The sequence below is a fragment of the Malaya genurostris genome, chromosome 2 (genome assembly GCF_030247185.1).
Source record: "Malaya genurostris strain Urasoe2022 chromosome 2, Malgen_1.1, whole genome shotgun sequence".
NCBI lineage: Eukaryota > Metazoa > Arthropoda > Insecta > Diptera > Culicidae > Malaya > Malaya genurostris.
This window is the reverse complement of record NC_080571.1, coordinates 36959841-36982324: the sequence shown is the minus strand read 5'-3', so window position 1 is coordinate 36982324 and position 22484 is coordinate 36959841. Positions and strand designations below refer to the sequence as shown.

The 22484-nt window shown below is 37.1% G+C and overlaps 2 protein-coding genes across 2 annotated transcripts in view; both read right to left on the bottom strand.

Annotated features, from left to right (window-relative positions):
* LOC131428584 (pseudouridine-5'-phosphate glycosidase) overlaps nt 1-22484 on the bottom strand; it is a 50599-nt gene that overhangs the window by 5605 nt on the left and 22510 nt on the right. The gene's annotated exons all lie outside the window — the stretch shown is intronic.
* LOC131430023 (uncharacterized) lies at nt 7295-9452 on the bottom strand. The gene has a single exon (XM_058594633.1). It carries the CDS (start codon nt 8956-8958, stop codon nt 7954-7956), a length of 1005 nt encoding a protein of 334 aa, XP_058450616.1. The 5' UTR covers nt 8959-9452; the 3' UTR covers nt 7295-7953.

Genomic DNA, 22484 nt, shown 5'->3' with positions numbered 1-22484 from the left:
ACCTGTGGAAGCCGTTACACCGGAAAATGTAAGTGAAGTGACAAAAATTATAATGAAAGATCGTAAAGTGAAGCTCCGTGAGATTGCTGAGATCACACAGATATCATATGGAAGTGTATTCACTATCCTTCATGAAAAATTGAGCATGAAAAAGGTTTTTTCCAAGTGGGTGCCGCGATTGCTTTCGATGGAACAAAAACACCCTGCCACAAGTCGATGGAAACAATGGCGAAATTGAACGAATTCGGCATTGATCTGCTTCCCCACCCCCCATACTCGCCAGATTTAGCTCCCAGTGACTACTGGCTCTTTGCTGATCTTAAAAAAATGCTCCAGGGAAAAAGATTTGGCTCAAATGAGGAGGTCATCGCTGAAACTGAAGCTTATTTTGAAGCGAAAGATAATTTTTTTATAAACATGGTATTGAAAAATTGGAAAAACGTTGGAATCATTGTATCACCCTAGAAGGTGATTATGTTGTTGAATAAAAAAAAATTTTGCAAAAAAAAGTTGTTTCCATTGTTAGTCTCGGGTCTTATTGATCCATGTGTTATACCAAAAAGAGTGTCTCCAAAAACGAATTTTGCCGTTCATTCGATCCCAAGACCATCCCGTAATGTTTTGGCCAGATTTGGCAGACTGTCATTACAGCAAAGTCGTTCAAGAATGGTATGCAGAGAAAGGGGTCCAGTTTATTCCGAAAAACCTATTGAGAAATACTGGGCGAAAATTTTTTGCTCCCGTCAAAATTTTTCGGAAATTAACTTTTGCTCGTTTTGTGAAAAATAAAAATAGGTGAAGTCAATATGATTGTATATTTGTGGTGATTTAAGCAAAGTTCCAATTTCTTACCTGTGTTTAAAGTTGGTGATTGCAGGAAACTAGTGATTATGAAGGATGGACTCCGGATTTGTCAGGAATGGTTTAGTCGGTGATATTTGTCTAATTTTGAAGAATAACTTTCCCTCGATTTTGCGATTTGTTTTGATTTGTTCCTGATAAGACGAAGAGCTGCTGTGACCGTGTTTTAGGTTTCGTTAGAGTCAGAAGGGTGAATTTGAGCAAGAACCACAAGTTCACAAGGGTGGAAACCGCGAGAAATGTCCGGCCATTTTCTTAACAATATTCTTGGGTCATTTTTTTGTTCCAATCAGTTTTTCTCGTTGGATTCTGATAAAACCTAAAACAACTTTTCATCTTTTATTCCTCTGAACGATCCGGTTGTTGAGATGTTCAGTCTGTGTAGAAATTACATTCATTCCCAATACTATACTGATTATTCGAGCAGCAGAAAACAAGACGATAGTGAAATCCGTCAAGACCATCGTTTCAAACGTAACGCAAGATCAGTCTAAAATCTGTCGGAACAAAGGCATTCGTTTGTGAGTGACAATAGCAAACAGAGTCGTGAATAAACCAGGTTACATTTTTTTATTCATCTTACATCTATATGTTACATTTTTCTTAATTTAATATTTTCCTATACTTTCTGTTATAAATTCCATACACTTGATCAGAATGAATCGCATAACGTAAGAATATTATTTTTTTCCTTGGTAGACAAACCAGTGAAGTGTTCAATAATCACATATTTTCATTCATTCTTACCTATAATTGATCGTGTATATAATGCAAATCCTAAAAGCACACCCTGTCTAAAATTTAGTGTAGAAATCCTCGTATTACTATTTGAGGATATTTGTGGAGTTTTCCTTTTGAATTTTACTGATTGTTTATTGGCACCTATCGCCAGACATAAAATAGAGAAAATGGTGCATTTGTGACTCAGATAATCTAAACTCAATGTGTAAAATACAAAACTAAAGTACAAACATCAACATCATCTACGCATGATTATTGTGTTAATAAGAAATTTTAGAATGTCCTATTTACAAAACATTAAAGTTTTTCACAGGTTATCACAAATTTTATTACAATGACGAGATATGACGTTGTTGCACGCATCAGATTAATTGTTCGGCCTTTTTAACAATGAGTCAAACTTGCGTTACTTTTTTCATACTAGACTGAAATCAATGGAAATCAAACTCAGTTGGTCTCGAAAGTGTGCTTTGTTTGCATGCCCATTTCGAACAGAGTCCAAACATTTCTGAGCGACTAAGTCAAAATATAGTAACGATACTCTCATTCATCTCAGCTCCACTATTCACCCTACATACTAGAACCATTAGTTAAAGTGAGATCTGTTATCTCGCTTTGATGTATTGGCTTAAATTTGAAAATTGGTGCATTCGCTTCGAATTTTTCTGTGATATTGCTTCCTAAAGTCGAGGCAAGGATAATTAAGTTTTAGATAATCATTTACGTACGTTGAAATCCTAGCAAGAAGGAAATGGCTAGTTGTAATAAAGTTCATAAAAATTCATTTTGCTATTGTGACAGCCTTTTTGTATTCAACGTCACTTCAAATATAAAATATTTCCTTCTTTCAATACAAAACTATCGAAAGTTCGGAAATAAATAAAAGGGAACCATTCGTTGATTCGTTGAGCCATAGATGATGAAATAAATTCATATCCCAGTGAATTGCAAAACCTCATAAGATATTGTTTCGAAATTTCCAAGACTTCGAATCATTTGTAGGCGATAACAATAAAAAACTTTAATGTTTTCAATAATTTCCTGACAAAAAGAAAACCTTACCATACGCGACATCAAACTTTCCTGTTTAAAAGACACGTAGGATTATAGTTTTTCTGACAAAAAAAATTACAGGATTGCGGAAAAAAACTAGTTTTCACGTGCGGACTCAGGCCAAATTTTTTTGAATAGTGTATTTGGCAGCGTTTTAGACATTAAATAAATATACCCGGAACGCACATCGTCGCAAAATTCTTCACGTTCTTCTGCATCGAAGTTTTCCAGCTTTTCTGTCAGCCCACATTGATTGAACAATTCGATCAATTTATTGGCAATATTTTCAGCGGTGTCATCATCATACGCGTAGGAGAAGTATTCGATAAATTTCCTAAAACTATCGGGGTTTTTATCGAGTTCGGCATATTGCAAAGGAGTGCATCCGTCATTATCTGGGGTGTTCAACATTTCTGATGACTGCTCATGTGTAAGCAATATTTCGACTACCCTCCAAAGCTCTTGAAGAAAAGCACAATGAAGAGGGATTCTACCATCTTCATCTTTTGCCATTACCGATGAACCTCGTTCAATAAGAATTTTCACGAGCTCGTAATTATCATAGATTACGGCCAAATGTAAAGCAGTTCGTTCATTTTGATCCGAAGTGCGCAACATTTCTGTTGCTTGTTCGTTTTCTAGCAATATTTCGACAACCTTCTTAGCGTTCTTTTCAACGGCGATATGAAGAGGGATTCTACCATCTTCATCTTTTGCCATTACCGATGAACCACGTTCAATAAGAATGTTCATGAACTTGTAATTTTTATAGTATGCGGCCAAATGTAAAACAGTTCGTTCATTTTGATCCAAAGTGCGCAACATTTCTGTTGCTTGTTCGTGTTTTAGCAATATTTCGACAACCTTCTTAGCGTTCTTTTCAACGGCGATATGAAGAGGGATTCTACCATCTTCATCTTTTGCCATTACCGATGAACCGCGTTCAATAAGAATGTTCACGAGCTCGTAATTATCATAGATTGCGACCAAATGTAAAGCAGTTCGTTCATTTTGATCCGAAGTGCGCAACATTTCTGTTGCTTGTTCGTGTTTTAGCAATATTTCAACAACCTTCTTAGCGTTCTTTTCAACGGCGATATGAAGAGGGATTCTGCCATCTTCATCTTTTGCCATTACCGATGAACCGCGTTCAATAAGAATGTTCAGGAGCTCGTAATTTTTATGGTATGCGGCCAAATGTAAAGCAGTTCGTTCATTTTTATCCGAAGCGAGCAGCATTTCTGTTGCTTGCTCATGTTTTAGCAATATTTCGATAACCCGAGTTGCGTTTCCCTGAATGGCGATATGAAGAGGAATTCTACCATCTTCATCCTTTGTCATTACCGATGAACCGCGTTCAATAAGAATGTTCGCGAGCTCGTAATTACCCCAGATTGCGGTCAAATGTAAAGCAGTTCGTTCATTTTTATCCGAAGTGAGCAGCATTTCTGTTGCTTGTTCATGTTTTAGCAATATTTCGATAACCCGATTTGCGTTTCCCTGAATGGCGATATGCAGAGGGATTCTACCACATATATCCTTTGCCATTACCGATGAACCGCGTTCAATAAGAATGTTCACGAGCTCGTAATTTTTATGGTATGCGGCCAAATGTAAAGCAGTTCGTATATTTTTGTCCGAAGTGCCCAACATTTCTGTTGCTCGTTCATGTTTTAGCAATATTTCGACAACCTTCTTAGCGTTCTTTTCAACGGCGATGTGAAGAGGGATTTTACCATCCTTATCCTTTGCCATTATCGATGCACCGCGTTCAATAAGAATGGTCACGACCTCGTAATTCTTAGAGTATGCGGCCAAATGTAAAGCAGTTTGTCTATTTTTATCCGCAGTGAGCAACATTCCTGTTACTTGTTTGTGTTTTAGCAATATTTCGATAACCTTCATAGCGTTCTTTTCAACGGCGATGTGAAGAGGGATTTTACCATCGTTATCCTTTGCCATTACCGATGAACCGCGTTCAATAAGAATGTTCACGAGCTCGTAGTTTCGAAAGATCGCGGCCAAATGTAAAGCAGTTCGTATATTTTTGTCCGAAGTGCCCAACATTTCTGTTGCTTGTTCATGTTTTAGCAATACTTCGACAACCTTCTTAGCGTTCTTTTCAACGGCGATATGAAGTGGGATTCTATACTCTTTATCGTCTGCCATTACCGATGCACCGCGTTCAATAAGAAGGTTTACGAGCTCGTAATTATCAGAGATTGCGGCCAAATGTAAAGCAGTTCGTTCATTTTTATCCGAAGTGAGCACCATTTCTGGTGCTTTTTCATGATTTAGCAATATTTCGATAATCTTATCAGCGTTCCTTTCAATGGCAATATGAAGAGGGATTCTATCATATTTATCGTCTGCCAGTACTGAAAATCCTCTTTGAATAAGCATGTCCAAACACTCGGGGTTATTAAAGAATGCAGCGAAATGTAAAGGAGTAAGATGTTCTCTGCGGACCTTTGCTGGATCAACGTCGTATTCTAGTAGCAGCTCTATACATTCCTTTGATGCTGGATTTCCTAATAAAATAGCAACACTAAAGGCAGTGCTATCGACTTTAGCTCCTCCCTCGAGCAAGGCTTTCATATATTGTAGAAATCGATTGATAATTACACGTGCTGAATCATCGTTTTCATCTATCAAAAAATTCAACGGATTGCTTCTATTAGTATTATGAGAAATAACGGCATTTGAAATAATTCTTTTGATTAGTGCCAAATTTTTAAATGCTATATAATAAATATATTCACCCATGTAAGTAGACTCATCATTATCGATAGCTTTCTTGATAATTGCAGGGTTTCCTCGGTCTAAAAACAATTGGGCGCATTCATTAGACCGCAAAAGTATACCAGCCATTGAAATCCTTTGTATGATGGCTGACTTGTCCAGAAAAAGCTTGACAATTTTGGCGTCACCAAGTTTTAAAGCAATATCTAGTGCAGTTTCACCGTTAGCATTTCTAGAATTTATTAATCCTTCTTGGTTCAACAACAAACTAACAAATTCAGCACTACCCATCTGAACAGCAGCATGTAATGGTAGGTCGTTAGGGTTGTTTGCCCAAAAGTTATCTGAAGGGAAGTTAATATAGTTTGAGATGTATTCCTTCATTTCGCAGTAATTTCTATCGCAGTTCGACATTGTACAAATCAATTTTGCATACCACTTAAACGAATACGGATACACCAACGAAAACATTTGCAATAATTTATCCAGAAATTCTTCATTTGGTCTTGCAAACAAAAACAAGATCGTCCGAACGAAGGGGTAGTGTTCTAATAAAACCATGTACAAGTCATAGATATCTGCTATTTGCTTGATTTTGGCGATATATCTACCTTTATCGTGCCTGTAAAAATGATGTTTCATTGTTTCGAAGCTCATACGACGCAGACACTCACTCAAACACTTTGCAGCGAAGAATTCAGCTATCGTGGCATGGATGAAGTGCGGAATTCCATTCGAGTATTTTGGCATAATTAGAGAGTCTACCCGATTTGCTTGTTCCTCTAGTGATGTGCGCTCTTGCTCGTCACTTTCAATCAAGTGCATCGCTTCTTTCCCAATTAAACTCATGAGACCGAGGTAGTTATGGAGCTTGACATAACTTACATATAAAAGATTTTTTTTGTCCAAAAAATTATCGCCCAATTCATGTTTTACTTTATGCTGGCGTTTGAATGAATGGTGCCCAAAGTTTTCGAATAGCTCCACAAAATCCAAGTTTTCCGGATCGATTGATTGGAAAGAAGTGTTTTCATTTGGATTGCGTAGCTCAATCACATATGGTTTATAGATCTCGGCTAGCATGTTGATGATTAAAGGAGTGCCAGCAGTTTCTTTAAGGGTCATCATCGGTCTGCTCTCGATCAGTTTCTCTACGAATGCATTTGTCGGATCACGAATATCCAAAACATCGAGAAGGTGTTTCAGAAGGACTATCTGGTCACTTTCGTCGATCGGTTGCAAGTAAAATGTTTTCACTTTCATTGCCTTTTCCAATACTTTCTGTTGGTGTGATCGTGTACTGATAAAAATATGCGCCTTTTTTAGCATACAAAATAATGAAATAGCTTTCTCCATTACAGTCAAAGGTAGTTCGTCGTAACCATCGAAAAAGATGGTAATTTTGCGTTCTGTTTCCTGTAGATATTTCGAAAATAATATTCGTTCAAAGTCGGATGCTATCGACAGAATTTCACAGAGCAGATTAATTGCGTCTTCTAAATTCGTTAGTTCGTTTGGCTCCTCTAGTTTTTTAGCACAATCAGACAATCGAACGAACAGGATCCAATCAGTAGAATGCAACTTCTTTGCATCCTGAGCTAATTTTTTCCAAAGGGTGGTTTTCCCCATACCTGGTAATGAGGACAGCAGAATCGTGTTAAATTGGAAAGAATGATTGAGAAATTGTTCTTCGCTATAGCTTTTCGTAGCTTGTCGAATCATCGAATCATATTCACTACTAGGCGCCTTATCACTTATAATTTGTGCGATATAACAATTAAGTTGCAATTCAGGTAAAGCAGATCCAATTTCAATACGTTTTTGTTGTATCAACTTTTCGACTATTTCGTCACTTATGCGAGCACGAAGATTTTTAGTCGGAAGTAATTCATGCAAAGTAAGTTCAACACCTTGAAATGACACCGATTTCTTCAAAAGTCTTTCTTGGTTATCTTCGTCCAACAGATTCATGTTGTTCTTGGAATCTTCAATCGAATGAAACGGATGCTGACTTCTGAAGAAATTTGTGGCGCGGTCTTCCGTGAATGTTAAGAAAATGAGTTTGATTTCATTGCTCACCGAATCTGATTGGAAAAACTCATATGATATATTAGGCGATGGACAATTATCGTCCAGTAGAATATAAATATCCGAATTCGAGTTCTTGAAACTATTTATTTCTTTCTCAAAGTGAGGCAAGTCTGTTAATTTCAAATAGTAATAGTTTTGTTTGTGGTAATGAAAAATCTGATACACTTTAAGATAGGTTAGAAACCCTTCTTCGGTACTTTTATATACAACCATAGGAAAACTAGAGGCAATCAAATTTTCTAGAGGACTGCAACTTGCAAATTTGATGCGAAAGTTTTCCATCATGCCATCGAAAGTTTGTGTCTGACCTTCTAACTTTGACTTTGCAATAGTACGAATAACATCGTTTGAGTAGTTTTTCAATTCGGTAAACGTTAAAAAAGGACAAAGTTTATCTTGCATGCAGTCCAACCAATTGTTGATAATTTTGCGTAGATGTGCGTACATCAGATTGGCATAGTGTTCTTATGAGCCGAAAATCGGTGACCTTCTGAATTTTTTTATTATGTCTTTTTCAAGTTCTTCGTTATTTGGCTGACTAGTGGCAATGATACATTTTTCAAGAAACTTCTCAACATCTGTTTTTTCAAACAAACGAAGTCTACTCTTCGATTGGTTTTTAGAAGTTAGCGCTCCAATCAGTTTCTTACTTTCACTCATCATAGTTTTCATTTTGTCTTCCTTCGAGAAATACTCATATAGCTTTCGTTCTAAGGGACTCAAATTTTCATATTTCTTAAATCTAGTAGTAAATCGAACCGCACCTTTTTTAACAAAAAGCACTTTATTGTTCAATTCAGTGCTGTACTTTTTAATTAAATCTGTTTGAAACTTATCTTCTCCGTTTTCAGCTTCATCATTTTTATCTTTTTCCTTTCTATATGTAAAGGCATTTTCTATCTCTTCTAGTAAATCGTGGAAAGCTTTGTTGCTAAAATCTAATAATGTGTTTATGCGTTCATCGATACTTTGTACCTTAAAAAATTCTCCGCTGCTTCCTAGTAACTTCAGTATCTCAGTTTGGATATCAGCTTTGGTAAACCACCCCGAACTGTCATGTAGTTTTGCATTAGTGTAAATCACAAAATCAAGGTTCCCACCATTGAACTTACTGTTGTTCATAATGTCACAAAACGATTGAAAGTATTTGTGCATCGAAAACTCTCCTTTTACTTTCTCGTCTTCCTTCACCGGGAAAAAATGTTTCTCGTTGATTTCCGGAAACTGCTTGTGTTTGGCTTGGACGAACAAATAATTTTGAGTTTTACCTTCATCTGTTTCCCATGCCAGAGCCGCATCGTCGAATTTTTCGGCATCTTCCCATTCGGTTGCTAAGCGGAAATTTGTAAAACTTTCATCACTAGCAGCTCCTTGATACATCAGCATAAGTAAATGCACCTGGAACGAGTCACCGTGGCGAGCTCCTCCCAGTGTACCAGTCTTCTTATATTTTGTGTTGCCTTCGGCCATTTTAACAACTGTATTTCGATGCAGCTAAAGGAATAGCATTCGTTCAAAGTTATAATCACGATTCAACAGAAAATCAGTTATGAAATTCACTGATTACACACTAAAGGTGTCCTAATATCAGTTACTTCGATCTTCTTTTAATTTCACTCGCGTTTGAATTGCAGTTTCCTTTTCCAAAACCTGAATCTGTGTATATTCAAAAATACTATTACAACCGTGTCCCGCATTAGTATTATAACTTTTCCTACCTTAACGCTGATTTTTACAAGAATCCTTTTGATATGATATGATTTGAAACACTTGCTCCAATTTAAAACTCACATTAGTGAACAGCAAAACAGAAATAAACGTCTTCTTTGGGCATGAGCCGAATCAATAATGGTGATAATTTTGGCCGGAAATTTTAAGCTGTTATCACAAAAGTAAGCCGATCGTTATCGGTATGATAAAAAGGGGATTATAATTTTCAGGTGAAAAATATGTAAATTTGTAAATCTTTTATTCAATATCATGACAACGATGCTTTTCTATAATATTACAGAAAGTTTATGCAATCACTTGAAAAATTGAATAGAGAAAATTGAACCAGAGGGCTGATTTTTCTATACTATTCGACATAGTTCATCGAGCCTATGTCTGTGTGTGAGTATGTGTCAAATAATATCAAAAACTCTAAAACGAGACTCACTCAATTTTCTCGGAGATCATTTGATCGATTTCCACAAACTTAGGCTCAAATAAAAGCTCCTATAATCGCATAGGTTGCTTGTTTAGTTTCATCCCGATCCGACTTCCGGTTCCAGATCTAGAGGGTAAAATGTGCAGGGCCGGTTAAACATGTTAAACTCAGGTGGGTATTTTTTCATACTGGGGAGAACGACCCACTACTTTGAACTATTCCTCTATTTTAATGAAAATGATATTTATCCCTTGAGAGTGCAAGGTTGTTTTTTTTTATATATATATATATTTTGTTTCTATAAAACTTTGCATAAATTCGAATTTTGGAGAGTTTTAAAACAAAATTTCGCATCTAAGATATTAATAAGACATAGAACGGTGTAGTTGTTCGAACTGTTGACGTAGGACAACCCAGATGGTTTCAAAATCACTGCCAATTTTTATATTCAGGCAGCAGTCTTTTGTGATCCGTTTCAACTTATTTGTATCTGCGAATAATCGGAATTATTGCCTCCTGGTTTGCCAAATTCACAAACCAATCCAGGATCTAGCACAAACAAAGATGATAATCCAGTGTGTTCCATTTCACAGCCACCAACAGGATTACTGAAGTTTTCGGAAATTGTAGAATGGATTTTCTCAGCATTCAATATATCTGAACCCTTAAAGACCCTCATAATGGCATTCCTTCCAATAGCTGGAACCTTTTTGAAACAGTTATCAGCTCAATGGTCAATTGTCTCAGATTTTGTATCTTTTGATGGATAATTTATCACCCGCCGCAAATGATACAATCACTGTCCTGCAGTGGAATTGTCGAAGCATCATGCCAAAACTTGATTCATTTAAAATCTTATTGGATAGTCAAAAATGTGATGTATTTGCTTTACGCGAAACATGGCTTACTTCAAACATAGCTTTAAATTTTAATGATTTTAACATTATACGTCTCGATAGAGACTCTCCGTATGGTGGAGTGCTTTTGGGAATTAAGAAATGCTATTCCTTTTATAGATTAAACATCCCTTCGACTTCTAGTATAGAAGTTGTTGCTTGCCAAATAAACATGAAAGGAAAAGATATTTGTATAGCTTCGGTTTATATTCCTCCAAAAGCACAAGTTGAACAGCGACAGCTTAATGAAATGGTTGAAGCCCTTCCTGCTCCACGATTGATTCTGGGGGATTTAAATTCGCACGGTATTATGTGGGGTTCCGTTTACAATGATAACAGATCATCTTTAATAATAATACGGATCCCAAGACCTCCTGCACGTCCAAGTGCATTAGATTTATCTCTTTGCTCGACTTCAATTCGACTAGATTGCACCTGGAAAGTATTTCCTGATTTACACGGTAGCGATCATTTACCAATCATCATCTCAATTAGCAGTAACAAAGGCATTGCTAATTCAGTTAATATTCCATATGATTTGACAAAAAATATTGACTGGATTAAATACCAAAGTAATATTTCAAGTGTCTTAACTTCAATGGAAGAGCTCCTCCCATATGAAGAATATGACTTCCTGGTTTGTTCGATTCTGGAGGCCGCAGAACAAGCCCAAACTGAACGTTTTCCTGGGCCAACGACTAACATAAGGCCTCCCAACCCCTGGTGGGACAAAGAGTGCTAAACTCGCAAAACAAAATGCTTGCAAGACGTTTCTAAAACGGGGAGGAGGAACTCCTCAAAATTTTGAAAAATTTATAGTTTTAGAAACCAAGTACAAGAGCATACTTCGAGCCAAAAAAGGTAGCTATTGGAGACATTTTGTCGAAGGTTTGTCAAGAGAAACCTCAATGAGCACTCTTTGGAACACGGCCAGACGAATGAGGAATCGTAACTTGGGCAATGAGAGCGGGGAATACTTGAACCGATGGATATTTGACTTTGCTAGGAAAGTTTGCCTAGATTCTGTTCCTACGCAGAGCATTACTCGGGAATCTCCTTCAAATACTGGTTTTATTAATAGCCCCTTTTCAATGATGGAATTTTCTATAGCACTTTTGTCTTGTAACAATAACGCTCCTGGGTTTGACAGAATTAAATTCAACTTGGTGAAGAATCTGCCTGACCTCGCCAAAAGACGTTTGTTGGAATTGTTCAACAAGTTTCTTGAGCAAAATATTGTTCCACCTGACTGGAGCCAAGTGAAAGTTATCGCCATTCAAGAGCCGTGTAAACCAGCTTGTTCGAAACAATTATTCTACGACGTCTCGACACTTGGGTCGAGACGAACGGTTTGTTGTCAGATACTCAGTTTGGCTTCCGTAGAAATAAAGGGACGAATGATTGCCTTGCATTACTTTCGTCTGACATCCAAATTGCCTTCGCTCAAAAGCAACAAATAGCATCTGTTTTTTTAGACATTAAAGGAGCATTTGATTCAGTTTCCATTGATGTTCTTTCAGACAAGCTCCACCAACATGGACTCCCAGCGGTTATAAATAATTATTTGCACAGTTACGTGGTTTCAGTTACTGGACCCAAAGCTGTTGAACTACAAAAACCATTGCAAGATACCTTAGATAACTTGTCCGTTTGGGCTGTTCATCTGGGTATCGAATTCTCTGCGGAGAAAACAAAGCTGGTCGTTTTTTCAAGAAAGATCCCGCGCAGCTTCAGCTTCATATGATGGGAAGAATGATCGCGCAGGTTTTGTCTTTCAAATACCTCGGGGTGTAGTTTGATTCCAAATGCACGTGGGGAGGACACATTAGGTATCTGATAACGAAATGCCAACAAAGAGTAAATTTTCTTCGAACAATAACAGGGTCTTGGTGGGGTGCTCATCCACAAGATCTAATAAAATTGTATCAGACAACGATACTTTCAGTGATGGAATATGGATGCGTTTTCTTTCGTTACGCTGTAAACTCTCATATTAACAAACTTGAGCGAATTCAGTATCGTTGTTTGCGAATTGCCTTAGGCTGCATGCATTCGACACATACAATGAGTCTTGAAGTTCTGGCGGGAGTTTTTCCATTGAAAGATCGCTTTTGGGAGCTTTCATCACGACTGCTAATAAGATGTGAGATACTGAATGCCCTGGTTATGAATAACTTCGAAAGGCTAGTCCAGCTTCAATCTCAAACAAGATGCATGACAGCAGGGGTGCGAAAATTTGACATTTTTTTATACTGTTGCCAAGCGTAAGACAGTCACTGCCAACGATATGCGCAGCTGCTACGTTCAACAGTAGCCAACTCGCAATGACACGAGAGCTTGGCGCAATCATTAGAGCCACGACACACGACAGCAATATTGAGAGCAGTTAATTTTGTCGCACTCTCTCACAGCAGTCAAAGCCACAGCGTTCGCTTTGTGGTAGTGTAGGTACATACTGGATAAGTAGCTGCTTTGTTCACTTTTGGTCACGGGTTTCGAGAATGTCACGAGCTCAAAATGTCATGACATTTTCATAACGGGACTGTTATATCCGCTGTGATTGATCTGTGGCGATAAATTTAATGCGAACGGCGGTGTTTTTATTATCGGTTCAATTTCAGTTTTGAAAAAATTCAATCACAAAGCTTGTTCATGCAGATGTTTCAAAAATATTACAATTATTTACACAAATTTCATACACGAAGTATCAGGAGCGCAGCTTTTGCCTTTCTAATATGACGCAAAGGCAAGAAATCTTACAGCAGAGAGAATAAGTTTTGCGATCCTATTACTTCTACAATTCTTGTTCATGCTAAACGGGCTTCAATTGTTTGATCGAAAAAGTGCATCCCAATTCTGGAAGTCAAAGCATTTACTTTGCTTTTCTCACTGAACCGCTTCCTTCCAACGGGAGTGCAGAGAAACAAAACACGTAAGGATACACAAAAAAAACCGTCTGCATTGGAAAGCAAGACTTTCTTGTGCATGTCCCCATACACCTCATGAGAATCGACATAAAACGAATTTCAAAGTTAAGCCTTGTTGGCGACTGCCTCTCGAAAGTTGTTGAATTTGGAAGGAGCTACTGTTTATTGTGGCTAGCCATTCTCAGATTGAAAAGATTCGAACAGCTATCGATGAGAGCAAACGGCGACATTCACGAGAAAAAATGTCATGAGACCTATGACATTTTTCATCTCCTGCAGTCGTGGCGAAGTACAATCGGCGACTGCTGTCATTTGCGCAGTTTGAATGTCTGCTGTTTCGTGTCATTCTCCAGTACCGTTTGCAACCCTGCATGACAGTATATTTTAACCATATGTCCCAGGAAATAAACCCTTCGAAATATATTCCTATCCGTGTCAGCCTCCTAAATGTCCCTGACTCAACTTTATTTTTCGACATATCCATGCAACGCGAAGTGCATGGAATCCCGGATCACCTACGCTCTACGGAAATCCAAAAAATATTTTCAAGTAAGTTCAGGCATATTGATTCTGAGAAAATGTTTTACACGGACGGATCGCGAATTGAAGAAGTGACAGGGTTTGGTATATTCAACAATAATGTTTCGGCCTCATTCAAGCTTCAAGAACCTGCATCTGTTTATATAGCAGAGTTAGCAGCAGTTCATTATAGCTTGAATGTAATCGTCACATTATCTCCAAACCATTATTGCCTCTTCACAGATGGTCTGAGTGCAATTGAAGCCATTCGCTAAAACATGACTGGCAAGAATGAACCATTTTTCTTGGGCAAAATAAAACAGTGCCTGAACAACATATTGAACAATAATTATCTAATCACTATAGTCTGGGTCCCGGCTCATTGCTCCATTCCAGGTAATGAAAGAGCCGATAGTTTAGCCAAACGTGGTGCTATTGAGGAAGAAATTTATGAGAGACCGATTGCTTTCAACGAATTCTATAGCGCGACTCGCCGAAGAACACTTGCCAGCTGGCAATCTTCTTGGGATAAAGATGATCTGGGTCGGTGGATGCACTCAATTATTCCTAAAATATCGACAAAAGTTCAGGGGACTGGATGTGAGTAGGGATTTCATTCGTATGATGTCCAGACTCATGTCCAATCACTACACGTTAGACGCACATCTCCTTCGAATTGGGCTCTCCGAGACTAATCGTTGTGCTTGTGGAGAAGGTTATCGGGATATTGATCATGTCGTTTGGACATGCGTGGAGTATCGTGATGTCAGATCTCAACTAATTAATTCTCTGCGTACCCAAGGTAGACTATCCAATGTCCCAGTTCGAGACATTCTTGCTTGTCGTGACCTTCCATACATGAAACTTCTTTATCATTTCATAAAGATAATTGGAATTTCAATTTAATAAAGGCCCTTTTTAAGACTTAGCTCTGATTCCAGTTGCGACCATGAGTTCAACCAATAGCTAAATTAGAATAGAAATTATGTAATGATAGAAACAATACTTTATGAAATTATCAACAAAATAACAGCTTATTTTATAATTTATAGAAGTTAATCGTTTGGTTCAAATAATATTTCCGAGTAGATTTCATAAATATTGGCGAATTATAAGATGATATTTAAGTGATAAGAGGAATATGTTTTAATAAACTTAAATCGTTGTGACTATTTTAGAATTATATTAGGATAAGAATTTTATGTAAAAGTGATGCTATGGCGAAGAAAAACTTATGTAAACTGCCTTAAGAAATAAACGTATTTATAGAAAAATCGGAATTATTTCTTTGAAAATTTGGTTGTACTGATCGTTTAGTTTGTTGAGGTTGATGAAGGAAATTGCTGAATTCGTTCATCCAGTACTCCATGATCTTCAAGGTCATCCTTCATTTCCTTGAATAGGACTGAAACAGTCGATTTCCGATCAAAATGTGTCTTGTGCGAGTCGAACGGTGCACACACCAAATCCATATACAGTCCAGCCGCTGATTAATCCAAAAGTCCCGGGGCTGACCCAAATGTCAAACTAACCTCATTTTTCGAAAGTACCATCCTTCAGAGAACATGGGTCAAATTTGCACATCAATAGCATCACAAACACTGAACCTGCCGACATATAAGTGACATTTCTAATCACTCAGATCCATTAAAAATAAAGGTTTGTGGTATTCTGATTTTGATCGTGGCCAAATATACACACTAAGATTTAATTCCTTTGTTCGGTAATATTCTTGACGAGAAATTTCGGTAAACTAGCATCACAAACACAACTGCGAAATTTTCTAAGTGTGTAGCAGTCAACTGGAAATAAATTAAGCAAGTTTTGATAATCGTGATGTATGAAGGCAAAATCAAAGTTCGTTAGATTAGTATTTAGACTGGGAAACCATCTGATAACGTTACAGATAGCTGAAACAATCATGACGTCAGTTTTTAGATGCTCGAGGTATAATTAATATCGACTTCCTTGAACAGGAAAGTACCATCAAAGGTAATTATTACTTTGAGTTATTGATACGTTTGAAGTGCGAAATCAGTTCGTGCTCGCATCTCACCCGACACAGTCGAAAATCGTTTACGGTCGAAACAACAGAAACAAAGACAATACAGTGCAGTAAACAATAGAGTGTACGGAATGGTCAAAAACGATTTAACAAAGCCTGAAATTTGGCCTGCAAGACCAAATTCAATTTGTATAGATTTCAAGCGTTGCAAAGTTAGACCAGCAGCAACCGAAATTGAAATCTTACTTAAAGAACGAATGCATTCAGACGCTAATAATGTAAGTGAGATTCAATTCAACAAGGCGTCTAACTGTGTGTACATTATGTTTAAACGTGAAAGCGATGTAATTGCATTCGCTTCAGTTAACAACGAGGTGCACAGCGTTGAGTGTGATAACATTAAATACAAAATGCCTGTGCACATGGTGGACAATGCCATAGAGGTACGCGTGCATGACCTTCCCCCGCAGGCCACCGATAAGTTCGTTCGGGAGAATATGTCGCAGTACGGTGAAATCCTTTCCATCGAAGGGGAAATATGGCGGAATTTTTCCCCGCCATCCGGAATGGCGTGCGAGTGGTACGTATGCAACTACGTAAGGCAATTCCATCTTACATCAAGGTGGGACACGTCCGTGTAAAACGTTGATTACCTATGAAAATCAGCTGGTTACATGTCAGTTTTGAGAACAACCTGCACACTACGGTAAACCTTGCACTGAAACTGCAAAAAAGACATCTTCAACCAAAGACAAGGTCAACCGCTCAACAACGAAAAGTAGTGAGCGCAGTACTCATGTTTCACTATCAAACAAACCAGCAACTGCAACCGCATCTAAAGCAACTAGCAACGAGCTCAAGACTACGAACAACAAAGAAAACGGAACGAAAACGGCCACCAACAACAATACAACCGATGAGGCAATGGATGACGAGACGAGCCACGAGCAAAGTGCCCCTCAACCCTCGCAGGAGGGAAATGAAAGCTCTTCTCCTCCTAGAAAAAGAGTGACAACGAGATCCACTTCAAAAAATTCTCTATTTAAAAAATCGGCTAATTCGGCCACGTAAAGTTTGTACGCAAATAGGCCTGAATAAAAAATATCTTTAAAAAAATGCGAAATCGTAAAAAAACGGCCTCATAAGAAGTACAAAAAATCCCCGTTAACCGTGGTCAGTGTAAACAATGAAACAAACTAAACGAATTGGGCTGCGATCTGTTTCCTCACCTACCTTATTCACAATAACCTAGCCCTCAGCGACTGCTAGTCCTTCCAACTGAAACCTATGTTTGGACCATTGACAAATCAATCTATACGGATGGTGTCGAAAAATTATAAAAGTACTAGAACGATTTTATGGCATTTGAAGGTGATAATGTTGATGAATAAAAAAGATTATGTTTTCCTAGTTAGTTCCTGGACTTTTTGGACGACGCGTTAGCAACTTTTTCTACGTATGAGTGATTTTCTTGAACGCAAACGCACTCATTGAAACACAGAAATCTTATGGAAAACGTGAACTGATCCATACGAAACTGTCAATAATTTTCGTTACTAACTGAAGTTTCGATCACCAATTATCTGAAACTTATTATATTATAGATATAGAAAACAAAAACGTAGTCCTACGTCAAAATATTTTGAGTGATTTTATTTATGTGAAGATATAGAAGTTGAGATGTAAGAAGGATCATTTGATCATGCAGAAATCTTTTAGTAACTTACCTTTCACGGTCTACCAGAGGAAGTTTTTACTTTTTTCTTGATACTGCATTCTTCTTTTGCCGGTTCGGATAGTAAATGGTAAAAGACTGCAGGCCTTCTAACATCTGAGATATAGCCATCTAAAGTAAGCGGTCCCACTTTTTTACTACGGACTTTAGTTGGAACTTCTTATAATAATTTTGCATAGAACATTCGGTTTCCCTTCGTTTCAAATGGGTTTTATTCCGAATGAATTTATCTTTCTAATGGTAAACAAAATTTTGGAATCGGTCCAAAAATGGCTAAGATATAGTCAGTCAAAATTAGCGTTTCCACCACTTTTCATGGTACCCTTGGTAGTCCGCGTAACTTTTTACCCCCTTGGTACTCGGAGTGTTAAAAGTACTTTTCATGTTTCCTCCAGTTAGTTACTACGGAATTAGAAGACAAGAAAAGTCTCATGAATGCATCTCTGTTGGTTGAAAATTTTTACGATTTTCTCGTTATAGACTCGTGTTTTCTCCGAGAAATTCGGTATCAGAAATGATGCAATAATTTCGATTTTATTCGTTTTTCCGAATTACAATAAAAATGTTCTTATTGTCATAAACAATACTAATATTACCATTGTTTTTCGCTCGAAATTGCCTTTCTCGTAGCACTCATATTAATTATTTTTATCCGAAATATATTATGATAGTGAGTCTTCGTCGAGATAAAAAAATGTCCTGGTATTTTTGTACATAGCTGGGCTGAAATGAGAGATTAATCGCGATAGCGAAAGATAAGATACGTCGTGACATTCGATAAAGGGTAAGAAACATAAAAAGGTTTACTTTAAAAAACAGATAAAGACATGTTTTCGGAAAGCACCGGTAAAGATTTTGTTTGCTTTTGCTTGCAAAGTTAATGAGTTAGTCATTATTTTAACGATTGAAAAAAAACACTTGAATTGAAATGAATGAATTGAAACCCATAGATCGTGAATAAATTTTATCAGAATTCAAATTACGGATCGTTTTGTGCGGTCTGCTAAAAAATTCCTTTTTAAATCATGACGCAAGAGTCTGCATTCTAAGGAACTGTTTCCGGTACTGACAGTCCTGGAAGTAGTGATCAAAAACTAATAGTTACCTAGATTGATTCCCAAAACTAAATATTCACTCATTTCCAGTACTAGAACTTGAGTAGTAGAAAAATTATCAAGCTTATACGAAGTGTAAGTGTAAGCTGTAAAGTGTTGCTTTTTCCGATTTTTCTATGCGATTTATGATACACTTGCAGTTTCTATGTCAAATATTGAGACTGTTTCTCTAAATCTGAATGAGTCGTTGAAGATTGCCATCGATGAAAGGAGAATTTATGAGCTTTGGAACTGAAAGATTTCTAGCTTCGATTCAAATTATCTATTGCTGTGTCGATTTCCGCAGAGTTTTCTAAACCAATGGCCCTTATTACCGTTCTCACTTCCACTTTCACATTCACTTCACTTGATTTTACCTATTACCAGTATCACGCATAGTGAAGTGATCACTGTGGTGGAAAAAACTATTTTTTTCAACAAAATGTTGGTGGTGTGATGTTCATAATGGCATCAAGTTCATCCAAGTAATTACTTGTATCTCTGAAGCGACTTTCGTAATTAGGACCTACATTCACTTCACTTGCTTTCCACAGTGAAGTGATACCAGTAATAAGGGTCAATGTCATGATGCACATGATTTTCAATGTGAGATCTGTATTCAAACCAATTAGCTCTGTAATAGTTAAATATAGAACTAATTGGATTAATTGTAGCTTTGTTGAAAAGTCTGAATGTTACAGAAGGATGATTTCAGCCAAAGTCAGCATGTGTAATCGGTTAACTACAAATGTGACTTTGATCCGTTAGAACCAGATCAATTGTTGAAGGGGTTTTTCACGGAAGAGAAACAAGTCGGATTATTGGAATACAAAACTATAAAGTAACCAGCAGAGAATTGATTGTAAAGTATTTTACCATTACTGTTATTTTGTCTACAATTCCACTGGACATGCTCTAGATTTATGTTCTCTATTACGAAAAATTTCGGTCGATATCTTGTGAGTTTTTGTAAATCGCCTCTAAAGAAATTTAATTGTTCACCGGTAGGGGCTGGGGTGCACTAGGAGATTGATAGTACCTATTAGCTCTCTCCGGACAGTACCAGCCTAGATGCCGTGTGGAATCCGGTGGAAAAAAATGAACCAAGAATAGATCCACTGGGTTCCTGCTTCCATGTCGTAAAAGGCGACAATTGCAGGAGTTTCTTTTTCTTTTTAGTTATCAGATATTTTCAATGTTTCACTTCTGATTACTCTATTTTACTAAATTATCTCTTCATTCAACCTATCAATTTCCGTCTAACTTCGAAAAAAAGTTTTATTCGGAATGTTTTCTTCTTCCATGTTATTGATTGTCTGTCAGGATTATAAATTGAATGATAAATAAATAAATAATCTATAACTATTGCGCAAATCCGTTGATATTACAAAGTTAATAACAGAGATAACATATATCGATATATTAAACATGTACACATTGATATTAATATTTCAAACAATAAATTAATATTTTTCTCGGTAGCCGGCTGCCCAGATCAACCAATATAACCAATTAATAATTTTAATAAGTAATTAAAATAATAAAGCGGAAATAATAAAGATTAATATTCTTTTTACGTTTCGTCTTTGACTCATCAGTGCAGAGCAGTTCAAATTGAACTGCTTAGTGCTAAACTCGGCAGTTCAATTTGAACCGCTAAGCAGACGTAAAGTTTCTGCTACTTACAGAACACTTTTTGTTTTGCAACGAAGTGCAATGCCTTTTCTGACGTGCCGAACGAAAACGTGTTTTCGACTATTTCTGGCCGATGCAGGTTTGGTCATTTATGGAGTTAGCCAAATTTTGTGCTAGGACACATAAGTAAAAGTGGAAAAGTGGTAAGTTTATGAATGTAGATATCTCCTGTTGCACAAACGTAACAACATAAAAAATCTATGCTAACATTTTCAGTAGAATTAGATGGCCGTGACTTAGTGAGCGACATATCAGTCTCGTTCATCTGAACGAGTAAAAAAGATTAAACTGCGTTCTTAATTTTCTTCTTGTGAGTTGAACTAAATAAGGCAATATTTTTGGACAATTAGTTGCTGCTAATCATAGTGGATATTCGTAGTACCGGTGGGTAAAATTTCCAAAATGGAACTAGCATTTGAAAGCTCTGTGAAATGCCATAATCGTAAAGTGAACGAAAACTATACACAAAATTATTTACCGGATCTTTCCCATTCGAGAGGAACGCCATCCGTTGTGAATCATCAAGAAGATCTAAAAATTCGTGTCATTTCAAAGCTAGCAAATTTATCCCAAAGAACTGACTGTGACATTGATTTCCATTGAAAAATAAAAATCGGCACTAAATTAAACCAACAAGTGAATTTTTTTATTTGTTTATGCGCAGTTCGCCATACTCACGATGCAATTTTTTTCAAAGTTACTCTTCGATCCATACAAATCATCGTTGATAAACTGACTCGAATTAATGAAAAGGATTGAAAACTATAGGAATAAAAATTTAGATTTTAAAATAGTATATGGGTATACGCCACTTTCATATGTTACTCCTCCTAATATCAACGGTATACGCCACATTCATATTTTACTCCTGAAAAATTGACGTTTCTTGACAGGTGATAAATGAAGTGAAGTTGGCTCAATCACCGGTGATGGTGATAGTAAAACATTTTGGTGATCACCTCTTTATCACCAGGAGGTGATAGTCACTTATCACCTTACATGACCCCAGGTTGCTAAAACAAACTCATCAAAAGTTGTTCTGGCGACTCTGGGTTAGCTCTCGGGCTGCTCTGATCAATAAACGAAAACGGTTTTAGTAATAGTGTAGTTTTATTGACCCTCCTTTAAAAAGCGTCGATAAACATTGGAAAACGACGGTAAAATACCTTGGCAACAATACAAGTTTGGAAGGAAGAGAACATGAACATATTTTGTTACTACCAATCACTTTATTATCTCATAGTATATTTATTTTTAAAGAACCACTTGTTATAATGCAAAATTCTGAAATTTCTTTTATGTTGTAACTTGAGATTGATTTTAGATAAACAAACATTGTCATAGTTCCACGTGCGTAGCGACCAGACGCTGGTTATTTTGTTTCAATTAATAATTGAATTAGGTTTTACAAGATGACGACACAAATGAACTGCGGATGAATCAAGCTCATCTTTGTCAGCTGCCGGTGGTTTGTTTTGTTTTGCGACTGCAAATTGAAAATTGAAAAATAACGAACAAGTGCCTGTTGAAAACGTGTTCCACAGTAAAAAGAACTAAAAAGATAATCCTGTATACGTTTCCAGAATCAATGACCGATATTTGTATAAATCTGTTTAGTTTGAGACGACTTGCAATTAGATTTAGATTATCGTGACGTCACAAATGAACAATCATTCATCCTTGACAGTTCAGCGGTACGATGTCCAGTCAGCGACTGGCACCATTAAGAAGGTGACAAGCGATTATAAATACACTCTCCTACTCAATGCTTGATCGGAGAAATAGGTATAAAGCGAGAGGACTAGTGTTTGATGGACAGAGAAGATGTCTGGTTGTAAGGTATCGGTCGGGTGACGGCCAGGATGTAGACAATGTTCGATGTACGTTGCTACTATGTCTGTTTCGAGTTTTGGAGTGGCTAAAACAAGATCAGAGTGGCGAAATGGTAGCGCGTATGCACGGAATGCATAAGAACG